Genomic DNA, 24,542 nt, shown 5'->3' with positions numbered 1-24,542 from the left:
GAGCATCTCGACCTGGCTTTTGGCAGGAGTGACCTTCTCCGCCTCCTGCTTAGCAGAGTTTCAACACAGCAGGGCGTTTCCTGGCTCGGTCAAGACACAACAACCCCTTAGAGCTGCTTTTATAGCCCCAGACCCAAGGATTTCATCACAGCTGCTCTCAGCCTCCCCAGAGATCTTCACCAACCTTGCCGGGCACCTCTGACCACAGCCTCTGAGGAAGGACATTCTGTTTGCCCTCGTATTGAAACGTTCCATCCCAAAACTATCACGGAGCAGCTGCTTCCTCTCGGCCCCGCTGCAAGGTCTCTTCCTCTCCTGGGCTTAGGGACAGCTGAGCAGAGGACATGGCTGCAGCCATTTGGCCTCAGCCCACGCCTGATAGGGAGCAGAAAGTAAGCTCCAACCCTGGGAGCCAAGATCTCCCTAAGAGATGCAGCCAGGAGCCATGGCAGGAATTGCAATGAGCACAAACCACCACATCTGAGACAGAAGCCACAGCCAAGAGCCACTGGCCACAGCCTGTGCTCCACTGCTGATCTCCACCCATTGTCAGTTAACAAGGGAGGGCAATGGCCACAAAAAGCCATGGGCTAACAGCAGTCCAGGGGGGCCTGCAGTGGAGGTAAGAGCAGGTCCACGTCCAAAGAAGGGATGGACTCCAACACTCTGAAGGTGCTCCTCATCCCTCCAAGGTCCCAACAGTGTTTTACTGTTGAGTGAACAGCAATGATGTGAATTCCCAAAGGGGTTCTTGGTCATCCCAGAGCTAAAACAAATTCATTCCCCAAAACCGTGCTGCTTCTCCCTCCCTGTGTCATGCAGGACAGGCAGCAGCAGGGCTGATGAGCTCCTCCAACCAGCCACCTTGGTCTGGCTCCATGACATCTTCCCTCTAAGACCAAAGAAATCCCTGTACCTTTCCCACTGAGCTTTGTCCCAAAACTGAGCCACATCAAGACAGGGAGGCTCAAGGACTTCAGCTAGACATAGCACCCAGAAGGAAGGTTTTGTACCTGAAAGCTTCTTCACTGATGGAAAGAAAGCAAGGGTGGAGATGTTGTGGCTGGCTGAGTGAAGGGCTGCAGACCCCTCCAGGCAACCAGTCCCAGCCCCTCCACAGCTGGAGGAACAAGTAAAAGGAACTGTGGCAGGCAGAGCTTTGGGGAATTTGATGTTGGGCTACTTTTGCACAAGTAACAACTCCGCAAGGCAAGTTCCTGCTGCAAAGGCCACTCACTGCTGTTGCTCACCAGCCAAGGCAGCAGCCAACAAGCAACTGCAAGTCACTGCAGGAAAACACCAGAGCCAGGAATCAGATTCCTCTGGCACCTTTACTGTCCCTTTCCAGATGGGATCCCAGTGCTGCAAAGCTCTGATACTTTGCTCTCCAGGGACTAAGTTCAGGTGGCTCAGTGTCTGCATGGCCAGCAGACCTTCAGCCTGGAAGGCTCACAGCTTTGACCTTCCTATTTGTGAGTCTTATGAAAAGAAAGCAAACAGGAATGGTATTTTAATGCAGAAGAAATGAGAGAATCATAATTAGGGCTTCACTTTGCCCAGCCTATTAAACTCACAAGTGACCACCACCCCTTCTTGTCACTGGCCCTGCAGCTCAGAAAGCAAAACCAAGGCCCTTTTGGGTCACCCAGCAGCAAGGTCCAAATCCCAACCCCACAGATGTGACTGTGCAACCTCTTGTCCTCCTTAAAGCCAAACCCCCAATACACCACACACACAAGTGATGCTACCACATTGGCCAAGGGAAAACACAGCTTGATGGGTGCCAGATCCATGCTCTCATCTCACTGCAGCTGAAGGAACTCCCAATTCTCCCCAGAAGCACTACTGACAGGAGTGAATGTGGAGGCAATGTCCCCCAGCTTGCTGCCACAGCATGGGGAAGCAGGATGAGCCCCTGCAGGGGGCTGCAGAGGCATTTCCTGGATGTTGGGAAGTAGAAGTCATAGTTGCCTTGACAGAAAAAGACCTCTCCTGCTGGGCTGAGCCCTCATTTTGGAGGGACAAACAACTGCATGCCTATGCCCAGCTGGCAGCACTCAAGGACCCACCAGCAGATGCACATCAGGCTCAGCAGAGCAGTAAAAGACACAGGTGGAAAATAAAAGCAGCAGATGGCTCAACTGGGAAGGGAGAAATGGTGATGGACACTCTTGCTCGGCTCCTCTGCCCCAGGCCTTGGGATGCCCCAAAAGGCTGAGAGAGCTTCCAGGCTGCTCTTGTGCAAGCCCAAGAGTGGATTTTCTCCAGGGCAAAACACTGGAGTGACTGAGATGTCCAGCTCAACGAGGCAGCTCATAAACACGCCCAGAGGCTGGCTGATGGCTGGTTTCTGGAGAAGAGTCCAAGTCTGATGGAACATTTTCCATCTAGCTGAAAACAAGGATAAAAATCATCACCAGGAGAGTTTCCGTGCAACAGAAATCAGCAGGGAAATGAGAGCAAGGTCAACATGCTGACAATCAAGGCCCTTTTTCAAGCAGGGTTCCATTCCAGCTGGCAGCAGTTTTATGCCCAGGAGTGAGGACCACAGATGGGATCCCAAAACCCAGTGTATGGCAGAAACTCAACTTGTACATCCCTTACTCAGGGGCCAGTGGTTATCTCTGCTGCACAGGCCTGGGTGCAGTCCTGTAGAGGGGGGGGCTTGTGCTTCTTTTGCTGGGTATTTTTTTAATCAAGGACTAAATTTCCTCTTAAAGAAAGCTGTCTGCAGTGGGGCTGAACCAGATATCTGAAGTTGGGTGGAAGCTTAGGGGGCCTGCAGAGCCAGAACCCCAAGGCTCTTCCCAGCCCCTCTCCCATCCAGCTGCACAAGCTCCAGCACTTGAGACTCCTCTCCAAAAACAAGTACAGTCCCTTCCACACCGCAGACCTGCCACCCACCCTCCAGCCACCTTCCAGCTCAGAGGTTCAAGGGAGCGGAGATGGTTGGGGACAGGGTCAGAGCTCTGCATCACTGTTTCTGTGTTCATTTCCATGATCGGAGGCTGCAGGCAAAGACAAAGAGCCTTAAAAAGCTCAGCGGCGCGAGGGGAAGTTAATTCTCCTTATGCAAGCAAAGCTACAGGAAGGGAGGGAGACAGCAAAATCCTGGGGGTCTCCTTCCTCACAGCCCAGATACCCTCCTTAGGCTGCAGAACCAATGACACCAGTGAGACCGGGGGCCATGGCAGGCAGCATGGGGTCCAGCCACACTGGACGTTGCACCCATGGGATTAACAACCCCTGACGCTGAGACCTTTGAGATAAGACCAGGAGCTCAGCCTCCTGAAACCTTCACGGGACTGTGGCAGGCTTTGCACAGTTCCACGGGGAGCATGGCTTTCCTCCAGACACGGCTCCCAGCCCAGCTCCCGGGGCAGAGCTCACTACCCAAAGCAGAGAGAGGAAGGGAAGACACATCACAGCCTGCGGGTCAGCCGCCCTGCTCCGAAGTCTGCACCCGCTTGCTGCTTTGAATCGGGCCCGCAGAACTCAGGCGCAGCTCCTCCGACACCGCCCATGCTCCAAGCAGCGATCAGAGAGGCAAAATAAATGCCGGGGGGGAAACACTCAGACACCAATTCCGGGGTTAGTCACTTTTCCTCTGTGCCCACACTCCCATTTTAGGGCAAAGCAGGAGCCTCCACAGGCTGCAGATGCTAATGAGCCACTTCTCTCCACGGGAAAAGTTTTTCCGACCCCTTTTCACGCTAATTCCGCTCTCCAGGAGCAGGGCTGTGCCGTTCGCCAAGCCCCGGCCCTCCCTCCACCCCCTCCTCCACTATGCCTGGGGTAGGAGGGTGCAAGAGGCTCCCTTCCAAGCCTGCAGCTTCGGGCGGCAAGCCAAAACTCCTGGGGTCCGGGAAGCCAGCGAGCAGCCTAGACAATCCCGGGGACATGCAGCAACTCAGCCAGGTCTGCGTGCAGCAGAGCTCCAACTTCTCCCCTAAAGGAATTTCATCCACATTCCTCCATTTCTCTGCTTGGCAAAGACTAGAAAACATTATTATTGTTTGAAAGCCTTCTGGGGGGGAAGGAGGAGGAACAGCAAATCCCACACAGGCAGGAGTCTGTGCTGGAGGCCCCGAAGTGGGGGACCCTCCTGCAGCAGCACCATGACAAACCAGGTCACAGCGACAGCCCCACTGAGCCAGCTAGGGCTGCAGAGCCACCGCAGCCACTGGAAGGACAAACCACCACGGACATCTGTGCCACTGCTTCCCAGAAGCGACAGACCCCGGCAGGACTCTCCTGGGGTGCAGAATGACCTCAGGGCATCCTATCCCCTGGGACCCCTGCCCAGGCAGAGGAAGGATCCTGCGATGCCTTGTCCCACAGCACTCCAGTCCAAGCGGGATGGAGGGATCCTGGGACTCCATACACCCTCCCGGGAGCACATGTGACATCCTACCTCCCGTGATGCCCTTCCCAGAGGATCCACAGGCCCTGTGACATCCTGCATCCAGGCAATGCCCTTCTGGGTCATAAGCAGAACCCCACGCCACCCCGTCCTCTGTGATACCCTTCTCAGGGCACCCATGGACCCTGGGATGCCTCGACACCCTGGGGCACGCATAGACCCACGCTCTACCTCCTGCAGTGCCCTTCCTGGGACACACATAGTACACATCACCCCCCGTCCCGAGTGACACCATGGTGAGGGCATGCAGGGCCCCTGTGCCACCCTACATCCTGCAAAGCCCTTTCCTAGGGGCTCATCATACCATACATCCTGCAACACCCTTCCTGGGGCATACAAGGACCCTGTGACAACTCCAGTGTGATGTCCTCCAAGAGGCTCACAGGACCTTCGTGACACCCAGCCTGGGGCACGTAAAGACCCCATTTCACCCATCCTGAGGTACATAGAAACACTGTGATGCCCATCCTGGGGCACACAAGGATGCTGTGATATCCACCCTGGGGCACACAGGGACCTACGACACCCACCCTTAACCACACAGGGACCCTGCGACACTCACCCTGGGTGTCATGCAGGGACCGCTGTGATGCACGTCCTGGGGACATAACACCCACCCTTGGGGCACACAGGAACCCGGTAATACCCACCCGAGAGGCCCCCTCTGCTCTGCCCCCATGGGTGCCGGGCGCTGCCCGGCGGGACCCACTCACCGCTCGTCGGGCGCACGGCCCTGCTGCAGGGCGGGCTCCAGGGGCACCAGGGTCTGGCCTAGGAAGCGGTCCATGCCCACCAAGGCCCGGTGCATGACGGTGAGCACCAGGCTGCCGCGGGCCAGCCCCGCCGGGGTGCCCAGCTCGGGGGGCAGCTCGAAGGCGCACTCCTCCCGCCATTCGGGGTTGCCGGTGCTCTTCTCGGCCACCGAGGTGCTGTACTTCTCGCGGCCCAGCTGGATGATGGTGTAAGCGTCGCTGGTGCCCGGCTTGCCGCCGCCCTTGCACCGCAACCCGCGGGCCCGCACCACCGTCACCTGGACGTGGGTGGGTAGCCAGGCCGGAGACCCCTCGTCGGGCAGCGCGGTCGCTCGCAGCAGCGCCATAGCAGGACGCTGAGGCAAGGTGCCGGGCCGAGCTGGGCCGGACAGAACCGGACAGGAGGTGAACCGAACGGAACCGGGCAGGGCCTCGCACCGCCGCTGCCGCTGCCGCAGCCGGGCCGCAGCGCGAGCGCCACCGGCCGCCCCGCCCGCCCCGGGCCCCGCCCCGCCCGAGGGGGCGTGGCGTGGGAGCGCGGGCACGGGGCGGGGTGGGTGGTGGGGGCGTGCACCGGAGGGGCCAGCGCCGGGGGCTGCGTACCGGGGCTGCCTACCGGGGGCTGCGTACCGGGGGCTGCGTGTGTGTACCGCGCAGGAGCGGCTGTGCACCGGGCTCGGCGTGCACCGGCAGGGCAGACTGGAGCATGCACCACACGCTGCACCGCGCCGCGTACCAAGCCGTTCCTGCACCGGGCGGAACACCGCGAGGAGTATAGGCATGGACACGGAGAAGGATGGGGCCACGGCAGAGCTACGCATGGGTCACTTGAGAGTGCCGTGATATGTCCCTCTCGGGTGAGCCGGGAGGAGAGGGGTTTACGTTTGTGTGTCCCCACGTCCCGCTGCACCGGGCCATCGGGGCACTGCAGTTACCGGCGTTTCTCTGCTCCTGGCCCCCACGTATGCGTGTGTGCGAGCAGGAAGGTCCCGGGTGGGCGTAGGTGTGCATGCGTGTGCAGCTGTGGTCATGCATGTGCAGGTACATGCTTGTGTGGCATGTGTGTGCATCGATGCACATGTCAAGCATATGCATGGATGTACAAGCGAGCAGCAACACAGCCACGTGTGTGCGAACACGTACTCGTGTGTCCTTGCATGTGCATGCGAGCGTGAGCATGTGTATCCGTACCCTGCAAGCAGGTGCTGCTGTGTCCACACATGTGCAAGTGTGTGCACACGTATCCATGTGTTCCCCACACGTGCAAGCACATGGATGCACTGCCAGCATGCCCCTGTGCATGCACAAGCACATGTGTGCACGTGTGTCCATCCACGCTCAAGCATGCACGTGTGTCCCTGTGTCTGTGTCACATGCACACATCACCATGCACACATATGCACAGCTTGACACAGGAGCCTCCAGGCATGCCCCCCAGAATGTCCTCCACCCGGCCCGGTGCAGGGCTCCCTCACTGTCAGCACTTTGTGGGGTGCATCACCCCCAAATGCAAGCAATTCCCAGTGTCCCCATGGACCATTTCCAGGGATGACAGTGTCATTGTGCACCCCCTTGTCCCCTCTCAGCAGCATTTCCCATGCAGCAGCAGGGCAGCGGAACAGCAGTGGGCCCAAGGGCCCCTGGTCCTAATAAGCAATTAAAACCCTCTCCACTGACCCTAATAACTCGATGAGGGCCCAAACGCAGTGCTCCCTGCTCCCTCAAGCAAGGTCACACCACAAAGCCGTGCAGGCTGCACTGTGCCTGGTACCAGCATTTTGGGTGCTCACGGCTGGGCAATGATGACAGGGCAGTGTGGACCCTGGGGCTTTGATGCCATCGTGATAAGGGACGTTTCGGGGTCACTTCAGTTGCTGGGCTGCCCTGCTCTATCGCTCCCATCTCTGGCAGCACACCGGCGGCCGTTTGGTCTTTGGTTTCCTTCTGCTCCATGTCCCCTTCCCCGAGGGACGAGGCTGCCCGTTCTGCTTGGCCGCGGGGACGCAGGATGCCTCAAGTGGGCTGTGGGGCAGCTCGTGGGTACAACTGCTCCTTAGGGGTCCCTGTGTCCTCTGTGGAGTTTCTGTATCCCCTCTGGGGTCACTGCATCCCCTTTTGGGAGTCAATGTGTCCCTTCTGGGGACACAAGTTCCCTTTGGCATTTGCTGAACTAATTTTGGGGTTGCTGCATCCCCTTTGAGGTTTTTATGTCCCTTATGGGGTTAGCATGTCTCCTTTGGACTTACTGCACCCCCTTCTGGGCTCCTATGTCTCCTTTCGGGTCAGTACATTTCGTTTGGGACTAAAACTTCTCCTTTGCAGTCACTCACTATGTCCCCTCTGGGATTGTTACACTGTATTTGGGGTCTCTGTGTGCCCTCTGTCATTGCTATGTCCCCTTTGGGGTTTCTGTGTCTCCCCTGGGGTCACTGTGCCCACTCCGGGGTGAAGATATCCTCCTCTCTTGGGCTATTGCATACCTTTGAGGTATCTATGTCCATCTTGTGGTCACTGTATTCTCTTTTGGGTTTTTTTTGTGGTCACTAGTGGTCTTCTTTTGGTTTTCTATGTCCCCTTCAGTGTCTCTGTGTTCCTTTTGGGGTCACTCTATTATCTTTTGGTCTTCTATGTCCCACTTAGAGTCTCTGTGTCCCGTCTCCTTGCTTTTTTGGGGGGACACACACCATTCCTGCTCACCCCAAACAGCTGCCAAGGAGACTGAAGCTGCTGAGCAGGGGAAGAGCATCAGTCTGGCCCTAGGAGCCTCCAAGTGAGGACAAAAACTAAGGGGAAACAGGGAAAACCAACCCTTGGCACCCCTTTTTTTTCTGGGGGGGGGGGGGGGGGGGGGGGAAAGAGACACAACACATGGATGCAGGATACCCTGCTGGTATTCAAATGTGGCATTAAAATCTGCTTCCTGGAGGAATCCAAATCCACACAGGGAATTTCTTATCGCCCCCGAGATGAACCAAAATCCAATTATCCCTGCAGCCCAGTGCCTGGCCCCGCTCCGTGCCTGCCTCTTATCCCTCTGCAGCATCTGCTTTTTATTTTCCCTCCTTTTGATTGTTTTTCTCCTTTTTTTACCTTTTTTTTTTCTTTCTGATTATCTCTCCTCTCACTCATCTCCTCCTCCCTGCTGCTTTCCAACCTTGCCCCCATCGCTGCTTTTTTTCTGCCTCTCTTCACCTCTTCTGCCCTGCTCAGCTTCTCAGCTCTCACTCATCCAGTTATTTTCCCACCATCTTCACATTTGAGGGAGAAAGAGGATATTTTAAAATTACCCCTAAAATCAATTATTTAGTTTTAGTCTTCTCTTGAAACACAGGGAAAACGAGGGGTAGGGGCAGCATGGGGGCCATATCACTGCCTTATAGGTGTCCTTTGCACCTGAGGATGACCTTGGGCTGGCTTCAATCTTGCTTTAACTTTTCCTTCAACTTTAGTTTTTCTTTAGTTTTTGCTTTAACCTTATTTTTTTTCTTTAATTTTAGTATTTCCTTAAATTTTAGCTTCAATTCTATCTTTATTTTTCTCTTTAACTTTACTATTTCCCTCAACTTCAGTTCTAGCTTAAACTTTGCTTTTTGCTTTATTTTCCCTTCAACTGTATTTTTTTTGGCTTTATCCTTAATTTTTGCTTTATTTTATTTCTTCCTTCTCTCCAGTCTGAATCTCCCTCTTTTAGTTTCAGATCATCACTTCTTGTCCTGTCACGATAGGCTCCACTAAAACGTCTGTACTCAGCTTTCTGGTCAGCTTCTTTAGGCACTGGAAGGTCACCAGAAGGTCTCCCTGGAGCCTTCTCCAAGCTGAACAACACCAACTCTCATTCTGGACTCACAGCAGAACCCTTCCAGCCCTGCCAGCATTGCTGTGGCCTTCTCTAGCCCTGGTCCAGCAGGTCCCTGTCTGTGCTGTGGACTCCAAAGCTGGCACCAGCACTGCATGTGGGCCCTCAGCAGAGCAGAGGGGCAGAATCCCCTACCCTGGACCTGCTGCTGAAGATGCCTGTGATAGTCAGAAAGAATTCTTCACTGTGGGGGTGGTGAGACATTGGCCCAGGTTGCCCAGAGAGGTGGTAGATGTCTGGTTGAACTGGATGATCTTGGAGGTCTCTTCCAGCCTGATTGATTCTATGATTCTCTGCCCAGTGGCTGGAAACATTGCAGGTTGGTTTGGCATGTTTGGAGCTGTGAGCAACCTGCTCTAGTTGCAGATATCCCTGCTGACTGCAGGAGGGTTGGACTGGGTGAGTTTTAAAGGTTCCTTCCAACCCAAACCATTCTGTGATTCCACGAAATCTCCACACCAGCAATGTTCATCCCTGCCAACATTCCTACCAAAATCAAAACATCAACTGCACATCCCCCACGCTGAGCACAGACACACGGACCAGCTCTGCCAGCAGCACCCAGACCTCCCCAAGCTCAAAGTTTCTGAGGACAAGCTGCAAAATGCCCCCTGAACAGAGGCTGCAGAGGTGACAGAGAGGTCTGTGCCACCGATTTCCCACTGCGGAGTCCCAGCTGGCAGCGCAGGGATGCCCAGGAATGGAGAGAGGGAGAGGAATGGAGTGGAGGGGGGGGCGGGGGAAGGGGGTGGGCTGGAGCCAAGACAAATAAAGAGTTCAAATGGGAAACGATTAAAACTAAACTAAACTAAAATAAATCGAAAGCGGGGGAGATAAGGCGCGGGCGCCCTCGCCGCCTATTTAACATTCATTGGATTGAATAATCAGGCCTCATTATCTCAAATTGCTGCATATTTGCCCTCAAAATGCTAATTTGAAAGTTGGCTGCGAGCGCCGTCTGCCTATTTTGACTAAAATATGATTTTGCTTTATTGTGCGTCGATTTGTAGCTCCGGGGGCATTTCCCCTCGCAAAGTGAAGGGAAATAAGGAAGGGGGGAGGGAAGGAAAAAGGGAAAAATCAGAGAGAAAAAAAAAAACAACACCAAAAAACAGCCCCAAACATTTATCAAAAAGCCGTCTGGGGAGGGGAGCAGAGCCCTGTTTTGCGTAGAAATGGCATTTTTAGGCCTTCCAGTAAAATTAGAGGCGTTATCAGTTGCTTTTCGGGGATGGAGGGTTTATCGCTCATCTTGGGAAGGAAAATAGGAGAAATAATTTGCTTTTATTCTGATTGCTCAGTAGAGCAGGGAAGAGGTGGAGGCTGCAGCTTCCCGCAGGTGTGTGTGTGTGTGTCCCAGCTCCCCTTTCCCCACATCTCCTTGCCCCACATCACCTCCAGCTCCCCTTTCCCCACATCACCTCCAGCTCCCCTTTCTCCAGCTCCGCTACGAGGGGCAAAAATCCAAGATCAGGGCTTTATCCATCCCATCCCACAGAGAAAACGAAGCGTTGGCTGCGTGTGATGTGCGGGCTGGATTCAGCGCCTCCATCTCTCTCCCTTATTACCCTTTCTAAAAGTCAATCAATAGACAATAAGGAGGGGATAATGGGCAGGAGTTAAAAGCCCCCACTGCGGGCCGAGGATTAGGGTTAGTGAAGGGCAAGCGCTCGGCAGTGGTTTCAATCCGGCGTTAGCGATGCCGAGATTCACTCCCGGGCTTACCCACAAGGCCCCCAGCCGCCCCCAAATGACACATTTCGCATGCAAACCCCACGCCGACCCCCCCCGAGCTGTTTGCACAGCAAACTGCAATTGTATGGGAGATTAAAGGGGCTCGCTGGGGTTGGGGGGGAGGCCAGCGAGGCTTGTTGACAAATAAGGGTGGAAATCCGGTGCCATCAATTCAGCAGGTGCCTCTGGATTTGGCAATGACACTGCTTTTGACTTTCCCAGCTGGGCAGATGGACAAGGAGAGGGGGGGGGTTGATTCACTCCCAGATGGCAGAGCAGAAAGGGGGACACACAGAGATGCTGGTGGCCCTGGGCATGCTGAAACCCCCCCAAACTGTGTTCCAGCCTGGGGAAAATGGGATGAAAGACACTGTCATGGGGCATGTTTGGCCCCACTGTCCTGTAACCAGCCTGTGGAGAATCATAGAGTCATAGAATTGTTTCACTGGGAAGAGACCTTTCCGATCATCAAGCCCAACCACTAACCCAGCACTGCCAGATGCCAGGTCCCTAAGCACCACATCTGCATGGCTTTGAAACCCCTCCAGGTACCAGGACTCCACCGATGCCCAGGGCAACCTGTGCCAGGGCTTGACATCACCTCCTGAGAAGTATTTCCTAACACCAAAACACAAACTTCAGCCTTCTCATCACCTCCAGCTGATGCTGTCCCTTGGCATTGTGGGGACAGGTTCTGCCCAGGGACAAGCACTTTTAGGGTTGATTACTGTGGCTTTAGAGCTAGTTGGAGCCTACACATGTTCTCCCAAACAAGCCAGCTCACCTTGGGATCAGCCAGCAAGTGGGATGCTGTGGATGGAGCCATCAGTGCAGAGTTCATGTGTCTTGGCTCAAGTCACAGAGCTTGTATGGATCTCTGGGCAAGATTTCACCCATGCTGTGGGGCAAAGCAGAGCAGTGGTGCTGTCCTTGACTGACTTTCAGATATGCTGGGACTGTGTTCAACTTTCTCCTGGAGATGTTCCTCATCATCACCCAAAAGAGCTTGCACATGGCCAGTGGTGCACTCATGTATGTAGAGGAGTCAGGTTGTCATCCTCCACCGGGACTCCCTTTGTCCCTCAGGGTGTCCAAGTCTCTCATCCTGGTGTTCTTTATTGCGCTATCCCACCCCAGTCTTTTCCTACCCAGTGTCCTTCACCTTGCTCTCACAGCTCAGTGTACTTCAGGCCTGTGTCCTCCCATCCCACCGTGTCCTCCCGATCTCATCGACCCCTCCTGCTGTTCCCCCCTCCTCACCATGTCCCCATCCCACTAACTTCCTCTGCTGTGTACAGTGTCCTCTATCCAATGTCCACCCCCACCCAGGTGTCCTGACACCTGGTGTGTGACCCTTAATCTGCTGTCCCATTTTTATGTGTCTTATCCCAGTGTCCCACATCGCGCTGTCCCATCTCAGTGTGTCCCACTCCAATGTCCTCCATCCTGCTGTCGCAGCCCAGTATGTCCCAGCCCCATGTCCCCTCCTCCGCAGTTCGGCCGCCGTCGCTGTCTCCTCCTGCAGTCGGTGTCGGTACCACAGCGCGGTCACGGAGCGCCCTCTGGCGGCCACACAGGGAACGGCCCCGCCAAGACTCGCCGAACACCGTCCCTCGGACCCTGCCCGCTGGAGTTTTCCCAGCTGGGATCTTCTTTAACTGGGAGCCTGCTTACTGGGATCCCCGATAACTGGGAACACTCATTTGCGATGCCCACTAACCAGGATGCTGACCAGCTGGAATCCTTACTCTCTGGGATGCTCTCTAAGTGTAACTTAGAGTTAGCCCAGTAACTGGGATGCCTGATACTGGGCATGCTCATTAACTGGGATGCTCACGAACTGGAATCCTCACTTACAGGGATCCTAATTGTGATACGTGCTAACTGCAAAACCCAGTCACTGGAATGCCAACTAACTGGGTTGCCTGTTATCTGGCATCTACACTAGTAGTGGTGCTTGCTGAGTTCCTTGCTAACTGTGATGTCTTTATGTTTGTGTGGGTCAGAGATGCTCAGTGCTGCAGGAATCCCCTTTGGGAACGGCCCCCGGATGCTTCAGCAGTGGAGGTTTTGCTGGAATTGGTCAAGTTGCAACTGCCAGCATCCAAAATTGCTGTGGTAGGGAGTGGGACTGAAGTGATGTGAACAGGGCAGGACCTGTCTTTAGCCACAAACCTCATGAGCTGCAGCCCTAAAGAGCCATGGAAGACAAGTAAGATTATGGAAAACAAATAAGCAAACAAACAACCCAACACCCCACAATCAACCAAACCAAACACAAAAATCCCAAACAAAAAAAAAAAAAAAAAAAAAAAAAAAAAAAAAAAAACCACTAAACCCAAACAAACAAACCCCAAACCCCCCACAAATTTTCCTCCAGTCACCTCAAAAGGTGCAAACCTTTAGAGGACAAATATCCTTTTGGCTTCGATTCTCGACGGCATTTCCATAACCCACTTGTCTGCTGGGGTCAGACCTGTCCCAGCCCCATTCTAAGACCCAAAGGGACCCATCCCAGCACCAAGCCACCCAGCTCTGCTGCAGGACTCCCTGATTTTAGCCCGCATCATACAGCTATGGATGTCACTATTTGGAGAAGTTCCTCTTTTGAAGATCTCAGCCTCCAAGGCCTCCTAGCTCCCCAGGTCACACAATTGCAGGGTTTATAAAAAGGTTATTTTCCCCCTGCCTTTCAGCTCCCAGCAGTGGTGGTGACCTGTGCACATGGGCATCCTGCTTGAGAAAACCTCCCCAGAGCTGGGTCAGGTCTGTGGAGAGCAGCAGAACTGCATATCTTCCCATGCTTAAGGGAGGGCTTTAGTCTGTGTCCCAAATGCGGGTGGTGAGATCTTTAATAACACCAAACCAAGAGCGGTTTAACTCGGGGAGGGGGAGGATCTGGGACTCAGGTAAAATGATCTGAGGGAATGACGGTCAGGTCTGGATTCTCTTTGGCCACTTGGTGGCAGCGAGCGGCCAAGTATTTTGTGTTTTTCCAGTAATTCATCTGAATTGGTAGAAAATTCCACATCCCTGCAAATCGTGGGTGCCTGTTGTGTATGACGGGCTCTGAGAACCGGGAGGGAGGGACAGACAACAAGAGACAGTGTATGTTGAAGGACACAGGATGGACATGAGCCCAAGGGAGGGCTCCTGAGTGGCCCCTGAGGCTGTCGGGGGGAGTGGGATAGCTCTGGAGGCCCCACTCCTCTCCAGACAGAGAATCCACACCCGGCCCAGACAGCCTGGCCCTGGGCTAATGAGCAGCATTGTTATTAATTAGCTCAGGAGCCGCAGCCTTGGGGCAATTTTGCTCCAAAATAGGCAAGATACATCCCTGAGTTTAAGCCCTTCTCCTAGATCCACACCCGGTGCCAAGAGATGCTTGATTTGTGTGCAGTGACGCCCACCCCTCACCCCCGATAGTTCCAGCCTTCCCCTGCTCCTCACTTGTACAACATCACTCCCCCAAATTACTACCACCCCCCAACTCCATCTCTCCAGGACAGGATTATCCTACCTGGCTGTCCCACAGCACCACTGGGGATCAGTATCCCCATTTTAGTCCCATATCACCTGGATCCCAACCCCATGGATGCCGTTAGCAGCCCACATGGCACAGGCACCCCTGTCATCCCGGGACCACCCAGCTACCGGAGGGTGACGGGGGGGGGGGGGGGGGGGGGGGCGGGCGGGGGAGGTTGGGGGTGGAGGGTGCCAAGGGGCTGTTTGCTGAGCTCCTTCAAACAGAGAGAGAGGAAAAGGGGAATAAAAAAAGGGAAAGCACCTCCTAACCAAACACGGGAGCTGGGTGAGGGCCTCCTGCCTTTTTATCTTGGTCTTTTCAAGGCCATCATTAAGAACTAATAATGCCAAATCTGCTGCCCTTTCATCTCTGTCCCCCACACAGGGCCTTTATTTGCTCTCCACCACAACGGCTGCGAGGTGGTGTGCCTGTGATGAGCCACGGAGCATGGCATCACCACTGACATGGCCTTTTGCTGCAAAAACAGCCTCAGGGAGCCTTCACCTGCCAGCACCGGGCTTGGATGTGCCCAAGGACCATGGAGTTGGGGGTCCATGCCTCCGTCCCTGTCCCTGAGGTAGCTGTGCAGCTGCGAAGTGAAGGATGCTCCCCGTGATGGCTTTCTCAGTGCTGGAGTAGTTCTTGGGGGAGAGTTCCCAGGTTGGGAGGCTGCACACGCATGTGCTGGGTCCCAGGGACCTCGTGAAAGCCGAGCATGGGGGGCTGCTGTGGTGCAGATGTGGGCCCCGGTCTCCCAACTCCCCCACGCCCCATTTCCTCCTCAATAAACCCCCACGCCCCGGTGGAGTCCTTTGACCGGGGCTCACCCCCCCGCCGCGCCGGCCTGAGGTGTGACTTTTCCCAGCTCATTAGGAAAAGCTGCTCAATTTTAGGAATCTCAGCCCCTAATGACCATCTGAATCCCATCAGCCGAGAGCGGCGAACTGGGAGGGGAGGGGCAGCTACAGGGACGAGTTTCTCCTCCGTGTCCCGCTCCCTGCCCGTGAAGACCTCCGTGTCTCCTCCCTCAGGCTGGACCCCCATTTTCTCCCCCTCCTCAAGGGGGCTGTAGCTCTGCAATACTCCCTCCAGGTGCCCAGGGGATAGCATAAGCTTGGCAGCGTGGCCCTAAGGCCACCAAAGCCCCCAGGGGGGCTGGCAGTCCCTCCTGGCTCTCTGAACCCATCACACCAACTCACACCCCACTGCACAGCTGCTTTGGGGGGGGGAGGGGGCTGTACTCTGGGCCGGCGAGGCAAAGGGGCAGGACCAGGGATGCTTGAGAGGCGCCGGTAGAGGCAGGGGTACATGGCGGGGTACATATTCCCATTGAGGGCAAGGGGACTTTGCTGGGGACACATTAGTGAAGGGCAGGGGAACATCCCCACTGAGGGCAGGACAGGGAGAGAACACAGCAGTGGGGCACAGGGGGACACTGGTGGGGACTCGGCAGTCAATGGCAGAACTCTTTCATGGAGGACAGAGGGACTCTGGGGACACGCATCCCCAGCGAGGGCAGGGGGACACGGTGGGGAGACAGGACCCCCGCCCCTCACCCCCCGGGAAGGGCACCGGGAGATGTCTCCGGGCCCCGCCCGCCCCCACCCCGCCTCACATCGCCTCTCCCCTCTCCCGGTGGGGCCATATAAAGGCAGACGGACCCCGAGCACAGCCCTCTGTGCCCCGAGAGGTGCCCGCCATGCCCCGAGCAGTGCCTGTCCCGGCCCCGCCACCCCCCGCCCGGCCCGGCCAGGCTTTCACCATCGCGGCTCTGCTGGGACGTTCCTCTCCGCCGCCCCCGGCCCCGCCGCCGCCGCCGCCGCCGCCTCCGCCGCCGTTCTGGGGGCCCTGGGGGTCCCTCCCGGATCCCGGCCCCGCCGCCCAGCTCCTGCCGCCGCCGCCGCTCTGCATCGCCTGCCGCGGGGTGCCGCCCGCCTGGGCCACCCGGCTCGGGGACACAGGTACCGCCGCCCCCCGAACGGCCCTGCCAGGGGACACCTCGGGTGGGGACATAGCCCAAGGGCAACTCTTCCAGGGGTACCCACAGCCACCTGCCCTGTGGAGGTGTCTCCAAGCCATGCTTTACCAGATCTCCACGGGGACACCCCTCCGAAGGAGACCTCTTCTAGGGCGACTCACACCTGCCTCTCCCATGGGCATATCTCCAAATGATCACCTTCCACCTCTCCAAAGGAACGATGTCCACCTCTCCCATGAGGGTGTCCCCGAATGGGGACCTCTTCCCATCTCTTTGAAGGGACACCTCCAAATGGGGCACTTCTTCACATGGAGACCTCTTCCAGGAGGATCCACATCCACCTGTCTTACGGAAACACCTCCAAATGGGCATCTCCTTTCACCTTTCCCGGGGGATACCTTTTGCCATCTTTCTAAATAGGGAATCCTGCTCGAGTGGGTCTCTTCCAGGGACCCTAATCCACCTCTTCAACTAACGATCACCTTCCACTTCTTCAAGGGTATTCTTTCAAAGGGGCTCTCTTTCAGGGACACTCCCTGTCCCATGGGGTCTCTCCAAGTGGGAATCTCTTTTCACCTCTCGAAGATGGGGACCCCTCTAAAGGGCATCTTTTACAGGAGCACCTATCCCTATCTCTCCCAGGACCTCCACATGGGGTCCTCCTTCAATGTCTCCAAGGGGAAAATATTTGCCACCTCTCTCCCATGAGGACCTCTTCTTGGGGGGTGGCACTTCTGTCGGCCTCTCAATCAGATGATTCCATATGGGGGACCTCATCTGCCTCAACAAGGACCCTCCTCTGCCCCTCCAACTACGACCCTCTGGCCTGACCTGTCTGTCTCAGAGGGACATCTTCAAAGGGGTAGCTCCTTCTACCTCTTCAAGGAGATCCTCTACAAATGGGGGACTCTCTCCTACCTCTTCAAATAGGGGATCCCTTCCAAAGAGACTCTTTCTACCTCTGCAAAAGGCACATCTCTAAGAGGGAATATTACTTCTACCTCTCCAAGAGGGGACTCTACTCTGAAGGGAACCCCTCCAAAGGCTTCTCTCCACCCTGACCTTCCCTATCTTCACCTCCAGATTTCTTGATCTCCAAGTGCTGCCTCCCCATCTTCAAAGCCAAGCCTGGCAAAGCCAAGCGAGTCCGGACCATCTTCACCAGCGAGCAGCTGGCACGGCTGGAGAAGGAGTTTGCCAGGCAGCAGTACATGGTGGGCACAGAGAGGTGCCTGCTCGCCTCTGCCCTGTGCCTCACCGAGGAGCAGGTAAGCCTCACCATGCTCAGCCTCCATCTGCACCCACCAGCAGCTCCAAAACTCTGTGCCAGCTGGTGGGACACGGTCCCTGTCCCTCAGCCTGGGGCAGGAGCTGTGTGGAGCAGTAATTGCAGGCAGTTAACATTAAAAGGGTAGAGGATCAGGGGTGTGGAAACTGAGTCACACAGTCACTTGTGCCCAGTTTATGGCTCCATCTTCACCAGTGGCAGGTCCCAGCTCAGCTCTTGGGTTGCAGGGGACAGTTTTCCATCTCACTGGGGATGGAGCGTGGCAGGGGACATCTGGTCAGCCAGGGGATACCTGAGGCTGTGTGCACCTAAGGGTTTTTGGAGTGTGCACTGCCTGAGCCGTGGGGGCTTAGCAGACCATGACCCCATGGTCCACGGAGAACGGAGGTTTGAAAGCCAAGTTTGCCTTTCTCTAAGGTGAAAGTCTGGTTCCAAAATCGGAGGATCAAGTGGAGGAAGCAAAGCCTGGAGCAGCAACAAGCCAAACTGGCCAGGATGGGTTTGTCCACCCCACAGCGGAGCCCTGATTCACAGAGCCACCACGGCGAGGAGGACAAAGACTTCCCAGCAGAGTTAGAGGACAACCTGGAGGAGGTTGCCTCCTCCCCTGGCTCAGGGACGGCACCTGCACAGACTGTGGCACAGAGCTGCTGAGCTGCCCCTTTGGGCCACCACTTCTCCTTGTGTATTATAGGATGTACCATAGCTGGCAATGAGCCTATCTAATATATATGACACCCACTGGCCTGCAAGGTGGAAATAAATTATTTATGCATCTCCTGGGCTCATTTTTGTAGCAAGAGGAGGAGGAATATGACCTGCTTGCAGTGGCAGCAAGTGTTTAGGGTGTGCTTGTTCATGGGGGAAGCTCTAGGGGTCCAGGGCAACAGGATGCCAGCTGCACACACAATCAGATGCATAGCCAGGCTGCTCCCAAAGGTGCTTCGTGTGTGATCTAATAGAGCTCAGGACCCTCACAGAGCCTCAGGTTCTTTGTAGAGCTCCATCTGTCTTCCTTCCTGCCAGCAGCACCTTCACTGTGACATGCTACTCTGCCCACTGCTCATACATCCCAACCCAGGGATAGCATCCTGCTCTTTTGGAGCCATAAAACTTGGGAAGTCCAGGAAAACATACCTGGAGGAGCAAAGGTAGTGGCTTTAAATCCAGCTGGTTCGGGCCAGATACTGGCCTGAGGATGAACCACGGGTGGGCTCTGTGGGGACCTAGGGAGCTCCTTGCAAAGATGTACCAGTGGTCCTGGACCTCCTAGATAAGAACGGCAATAGGGACATCAGGGTGTGCTTCTCTGGGCTTGGCTGAAACATAAAAGGACCCAGCTGGAGGGTTTATTTGGGCAAGTGTGAAACTTGATGCGAGGAGAGGCACAGTGCAAAGAGATGAGGTTAATGCAAGAGGAACAGTTAAGAAGGGGATGGTGCAAAGATAAAGGGGCAGTGCAAGGAGAATGGGATGGTTAAAGAATTGTTTAGATTGGAAGAGACCTTTAACATCATCAACTCCAACTGTTAACCCAGCACTGCCAGGTCACGACTAAGCCATGTCTCTCAGCACCACATCTACATGGCTTTGAAACCCCTCCAGGCATAAAGACTTCACTACTGCCCTTGGATGACTATTCCAGGGCTTGACAATCATTTTGGGGAAGAAATTTTTCCTCTTATCCAATGTAGACCATCCCTGGCAGAACTTAAGTTCATTTCCTCTTGTCATAGAATCAGTCAAGGTTGAAAGGGACTGCAAGGATCATCTAGTTCCAGCCCCCCTGCTATGGGCAGGGACACCTCACACTAGATCAGGCTGTTAGAGCCTCATCTAGTCCTACTGCTTGTTCCTTGACTCTCATCTGGCTCCAACCTCCTTTCAGGGAGCTGTAGGTAATGTGAAAATCTCCCCTCAGCCTCCTTCAGTTCCCTCAGCTACTCCTCACCAGACTTGTTGCTTCTCATAAAGCGATGCAAAGAAAGAGGATGATGCAAAGAGAAGGGATGATGCAAGGAGGGGGGACAGTGCAGGGAAAAGGGGATGGTGGCAGGAGAAGAGGACGATGTGACGGAAGCTGCCCTTTGTTCCATCTGTTTTCAGAGGCAGGATTAGCTGGCGGGGCTCAAAGAGCCCAAACTGTGCTAATGTCTTCACATGTCTGCCGAGAGCTCTGCCCGCGCCGCGGGTCGCGCCGCTAATCTCGCCTGCCGCTGCGGTTATTGCAATCGCCCCGAGCCAGCAGGGCTTACGGGGGATGGTTTAATGTTGCCCGGCCGGGGGCCGGCCTGATTGCAGAGTTAAGTTGTTCTCAGGACACCTTTAATCCCCTGGGAGCTGGCAGCACTTAGCCTCGGGCAGGATCGGGCCTCTTCCACGGGCAGGCGGTGGGGGGGGGACCTGTCCCAGCTCCCGCGGGGGATGCCCAGCTTGGGGCTCCCTGCAGCCAATGCCCAACTGGGGAAGCGATTTTAATTAAAGCTGCTGCTCTCGATGGAGGTTTTCGAGAAGCGACTTGCATATGAGACTAATTAAACCAGGTCCATCACTCTGGCACCTTAGGGAGGCTTTTCTCATACTGGGTGATAATCCTTGAGAGGGTGGCTGGTGCCTGAGGGTGCACAGGGCCTGGGACGCGGGGCAGCTGGGTGCTGAGGAAGGCCATTCCTTGTCCTTCTCTCACCCAATAATTAACCTGTTCGCAGGTTCCTTAGGGGGAGGAAGGGACCATGTCTGCAGGACAAAGCCAATTACTGTTTCAGTAGGGAGAAGAGCCAAACAGTGCTGCCTCTGATAACAGAACAGAGTTGATAGTTTGCAGAAAGGATGTATTCGGCTCTGCCAAGCCCCTGCTTGCCCTGACATCCTAGAAAGGACTTAGAAATGCATTTTCTTTTTCTGGTCCAAGACATCTCCCTCCCCAGTTTGGGGAAAAGTTCTTGCAGCTCAGCCTCAACTACTGGCAGCACAACTGGGACATGTGGATTGGGATCAAACCCAGGCACAGCGATTTGGCACCATGGAAAATCAGAGTGAGACATTCTTCGAGAGCCTGGGGCAAGGTCTTGGGCTGGATCAACCCACCTGGGACAAATCCTTGACTCCTCTCATCCCCCAGGAATGTCTGTGCAGAGTAAGAGCTGTGTGCCCTTACTCAAACCCTACATGCATACCCAAAACCCCTCTAGTCCCTTCACAATCCTGCATATCACATTAAAGATGCTGCCTTTTTCACCCATCTGCAAAAAAAAAAGTTGGCTCTTAGTGGCAGATAATTATAAGGAAGTGAGAACTGAGCAGCCTTATTAAGAGGATAAAGATTGCTGAGCCCTCTGCAGCAGATCTCAGCTCTGTAGATAAGCAGGCCCCGTGTAGGAGGACAGACAGATTGTGAGAGGGGCTGGCTGGGTCTGTGAGGGTGGACTGCACAGAGGAACAGCCTGGATGAGAGGGATGGGTGGATGATTGGGATGAATGCAGAGTGCTGGCAAATAGGTGCCAATGGGTGGCTGGGTAACTGGGATGGAATGGGAGATGGAGGGAGAGATAGAAGGGACAAATGAGTGGATCTGTAGGGTACAGCTGTGTCCCCCTCCCTGTCTTGCTTCCTGCTAGGATTATTCCTGCTGAGCACAGGGCGACGGACATGATTTGTTTGCACCAGTCGCGTTTACTCAGGACGGGAGAAGTCTGCAGGAGGCAGCGCTGTGATGCTGGAGCAGCCGAATCCTTCCAGCCTCCCAACCCCTGTGACCCAGCTGCTTTCCCAGGCACCTTTGGCATCCCTTCCCCAAGCGGGCAGCCCCCTTCTCCTCGGCTGACTGCCTCCTCCAGATCTTCTCGGGGCGTTGTGCTAAATGGGATTACCGTGTGCCGAGGGCTGAGTGCTGGGCAGGGAAACTTGCCAGCACCAGAGGTTCAGGCCAAATCCCAATCCAAGCTGGGATATGGGGTCCTGAGGTTGGCTGAGTGTATTTCTAGGCTCTGTGGCATCGTGTAATCTTGTTAAATGGTCGGGGAGCATTTCCCCCCCTTGCTCTCCCTCCCTTTTAATTCCTGATTGAAACATCAAATGAGTTTCCCGAGGCTGCTGGGCAGCTCGGATGGCTCCACGCTGCCTGATTTAGTGGGAAGGAAAAAAGACACCAGGAGCAATGGGAGAAAACACCACCACACCTCACCTTTCACAGTCTTTCTGGAATTACTTTTCTCCAAGTTGCCTTGCTCAGACGAAGAGCAAAGGCACCAGTTCCTTCCATTAAACTCTCAGATGGGAAGTAGTTCCTGGATTCAGGGAAAAAAGGATGAAATGGAGCGACCTGCCTGGAAAAGAGGCAAGGGAGCTGAGTGACTTAAGGTGACCCCTCCTATAGGGTGAGCATTGTAGTGGCCAAAACCTCTGAGTTTAAAATTCCAGGTTCCGAAGGTGTTTAACCTGTAGCAAGAGATCCAGGGCTGTGGAGCAGGACCATGGCCTGAGTGCAGTGGGAGTGAGCAAGGTGGAGGTCTGGGGTCTGCTAAGGGAACACCAATCAGCCCTGGTCTGGGTTTGCCATGGGGCACATCAGGTCTTAAACAGTTGCTGGTCCTCCTTCCACCAGCTCTCCTGCTCTCTGCTCCTTCCTTATCTGCTACCTCAGTCTCAAGAGTGGAAAGCCTGGGAAGAAATCCTTCCAGGACTCTGCTCCCAGTTACATCAGCAGTACCAGCCTGAAGTCTTTAAGGAAAAATAGAACAACAACAACAACAAAAAAAAAGTGGCAAATGGCACCACCTCCCCCTCGGCACAGGCACACGGTTTGTGGTGCAAAACCCCTCGTCCCCAGGCCGTGATTTGGCTTCCAGTGAACTGATGGCTGTGGCAGCAGATATCCCCTGCAATGGTGTGAATTTCATTTAAGAAGTTGATTAGATAAATCAAGGAAGCCTTGACAGGATAGGATGAATAAGGGGATCCTGTGGGACTGACAGACAGATAAAGTGCTCCCCATCTCTGCTGTAACCTTTTTCTGGCTCTTAGGGCTATGATACTCTTGTGCCTCAGTTTCCCCAGCTGCAGGAGCAGCCTTGAACACACGTGGGATCCAGGCCAGCTCTGATCCCGCTCCCACTCAGCACCCCTGTCAAGAGCCAAGCCGGATCCAACCACTGCTCTGCCCCATCCTTCCTCCCCCTTCCCCCCTAACTCCATCTCTATTGATTTAATAAGATGGAGAGGAATTAAGATGAACAAAGGGGCAGCGCCAGAAAAGATGCTGCCAGGTTTTAATGACGAGGCCGGGCAGATCCCCTGCTAGCTGTCCCTTTGGAGTGGCGATTAAGAACATACTGTTATTGTTAAGGCAGAGAGATAAATCCCTGCACCGTTTCTGATGTGATCAGCCAGGGCTTCTCCCTACAATTTGTGATCCTATTGTGGATGGTGTTTGCCCTGGGCAAGGAGAGTCTGGGAACCACTTATGAACCATCCTTTGGTCATTAGTCTCCTCATTAGGAGAGAACAATGTGAGAGAAAAAAAAAGATAATTGAAGGGAGCAGCAGGCTGGTGGTGCACGGGGCCTGTCCCAGGGCTGCCTCAGCGCCATGCTTGTTTATAATTCCCAATTAATTTCAGATGTATGGTTTATTAAGGGGATGCCCTTAATAATCACCACTGCAACCCCTGTGAAGCCGGTGTCCGGATCTATGCTTGACAGGAAGACCATAGAGGGACCACAGAGGACCTCAAGAAGGGTTTTCGTTTATTTTTGGAAGCCCACTCAGGCTCTGCTGTCAGCTGGACCTAGCCCCATGGTGGACTCAAACTTCAACCTATGCTGTATTTGAATCGTAGAATCACAGAATCCTTAGGATGGAAGGGCTCTCAGGAGTAATCTGGCCCAAACTGTACTGGCAAAGCATGCTCTAGACAAGAGAGAGCAGCACTCTGTTCAACTTAATCTTGCAAGTGCTCTGTGTTGGGGACTTTGCCACTTTCCTGGGCAGATTGTCCTCGGCAGGTGGGGGAGGGCAGGGTAGTGGCCTGCAGCAGGTCCTGCTCCCTCATTTCACATCTGTCTGAGATACGAGGTCAGATGTGACATCGAGGAGTGTGACACCAAAGAACAAGCGCCCACTTGGATAGGGGACATCTCCCAGCCGAAAGGCTGGAGTTAGAATTCAGCCTTCCTGAGCCTCCTGCAGCTTAACTCCGATCCTGACTGGAAATACCAGCCTGGGTGATCTATCACAGGAAAGACCTGAGGCTCTGGGGGAAGAGCTGCTTTGCCCCATGAGCTTGACAATGGAGAAATAGAAAGAGGAGCAAGTTCTGTCTCCATCCCCAGGGACGCCCTGACCTGGCTGGGTGCTGGGCTCAGTGCCCTGGGGAGGAGGAGAAAGAGTCGCAGTTCCTCAGGATGCCTGATATTATCAAGTGCTAATGAGACCTGGATGGGGCTGAGGTGCTTTGCAGGCCATTATCCCAAATTAACCTGACAATGCAGCCGGGGCCAGTGTCTGGAAGGTGGCTGGGGTGTGTATTGGCTGTCTGGGGCCAAAGGGGGACAATGCTGCTGCCCTCTGCCTACCTGAACTTGTGCCAGCTCTCCTCTGCCCGCACCCCTGGGCTGAAGGCAAGGGAAGGAGTTCGTGGCGTGAGCGTGTTGAATCAGCTCCCTGAGAGGTCTGACAAGCCAGGGATGGGATAAGGTGATAGGGATGGAGAGGATGTGTTGGGGTGGTATCTGTGCAGGTCAGCATTTCGGGTAACATTCTTGGAGGACAGTTGTATGTTCTCAAGTCCATCTCATGCTGCTACTTGCACAGGGCTTTTAGCAGTGCTTGGGCAGTGAATCAGACAAGAGTAACCACCAGAGAATCACAGAATGGATTGGGTTGGAAGGGACCTTAAAGATCATCTAGTTGCAACCTTCCTGTTGTGCAAGGACACCTTCTGCTACAGTAGGCTGCTCAAAGCCCGGTCCAGCCTGGCCGTGAATG

The 24,542-nt window shown here is 54.9% G+C and overlaps 2 protein-coding genes across 5 annotated transcripts in view; one reads left to right on the top strand and one right to left on the bottom strand.

The window, feature by feature from the left end:
• The window catches only part of RAB11FIP5 (RAB11 family interacting protein 5), a 39,253-nt gene extending 33,592 nt beyond the window's left edge, over positions 1 to 5,661 (bottom strand). For all 4 annotated transcript variants that reach the window (XR_010304000.1, XR_010304001.1, XM_064151203.1 and 1 more), the window contains exon 1: positions 5,137 to 5,661. Coding sequence is in view for 2 of the 4 variants with exons in the window: in XM_064151203.1 (XP_064007273.1) it covers positions 5,137 to 5,522 (386 nt within the window). In the remaining 2 variants the exon portion in view is untranslated. The remainder of the gene's footprint in view (positions 1 to 5,136) is intronic.
• Positions 5,662 to 15,990: 10,329 nt separating this feature from the next.
• LOC135179424 (homeobox protein not2-like) lies at positions 15,991 to 18,296 on the top strand. The gene is made up of 3 exons (XM_064151206.1): positions 15,991 to 16,252; positions 17,353 to 17,537; positions 17,975 to 18,296. The coding sequence occupies exons 1-3, from the start codon at positions 15,991 to 15,993 to the stop codon at positions 18,209 to 18,211; spliced, it is 684 nt and encodes a 227-aa protein (XP_064007276.1). The 3' UTR covers positions 18,212 to 18,296.
• The last annotated feature ends 6,246 nt before the right edge of the window (positions 18,297 to 24,542 follow it).

Source organism: Pogoniulus pusillus, chromosome 11 (assembly GCF_015220805.1).
Source record: "Pogoniulus pusillus isolate bPogPus1 chromosome 11, bPogPus1.pri, whole genome shotgun sequence".
Classification (NCBI taxonomy): Eukaryota; Metazoa; Chordata; class Aves; order Piciformes; family Lybiidae; genus Pogoniulus; species Pogoniulus pusillus.
This window is presented reverse-complemented; position numbering and strand designations above follow the sequence as displayed.

Bases quoted from the DNA above. Each gene is read 5' to 3' on its own strand.
- LOC135179424 (XM_064151206.1), top strand. From the start codon at position 15,991: ATGCCCCGAGCAGTGCCTGTCCCGGCCCCGCCACCCCCCGCCCGGCCC. The intron at 16,253-17,352 runs GTACCGCCGCCC...CTTCACCTCCAG, and splicing joins CACCCGGCTCGGGGACACAG to ATTTCTTGATCTCCAAGTGC. The intron at 17,538-17,974 runs GTAAGCCTCACC...CCTTTCTCTAAG, and splicing joins TGTGCCTCACCGAGGAGCAG to GTGAAAGTCTGGTTCCAAAA.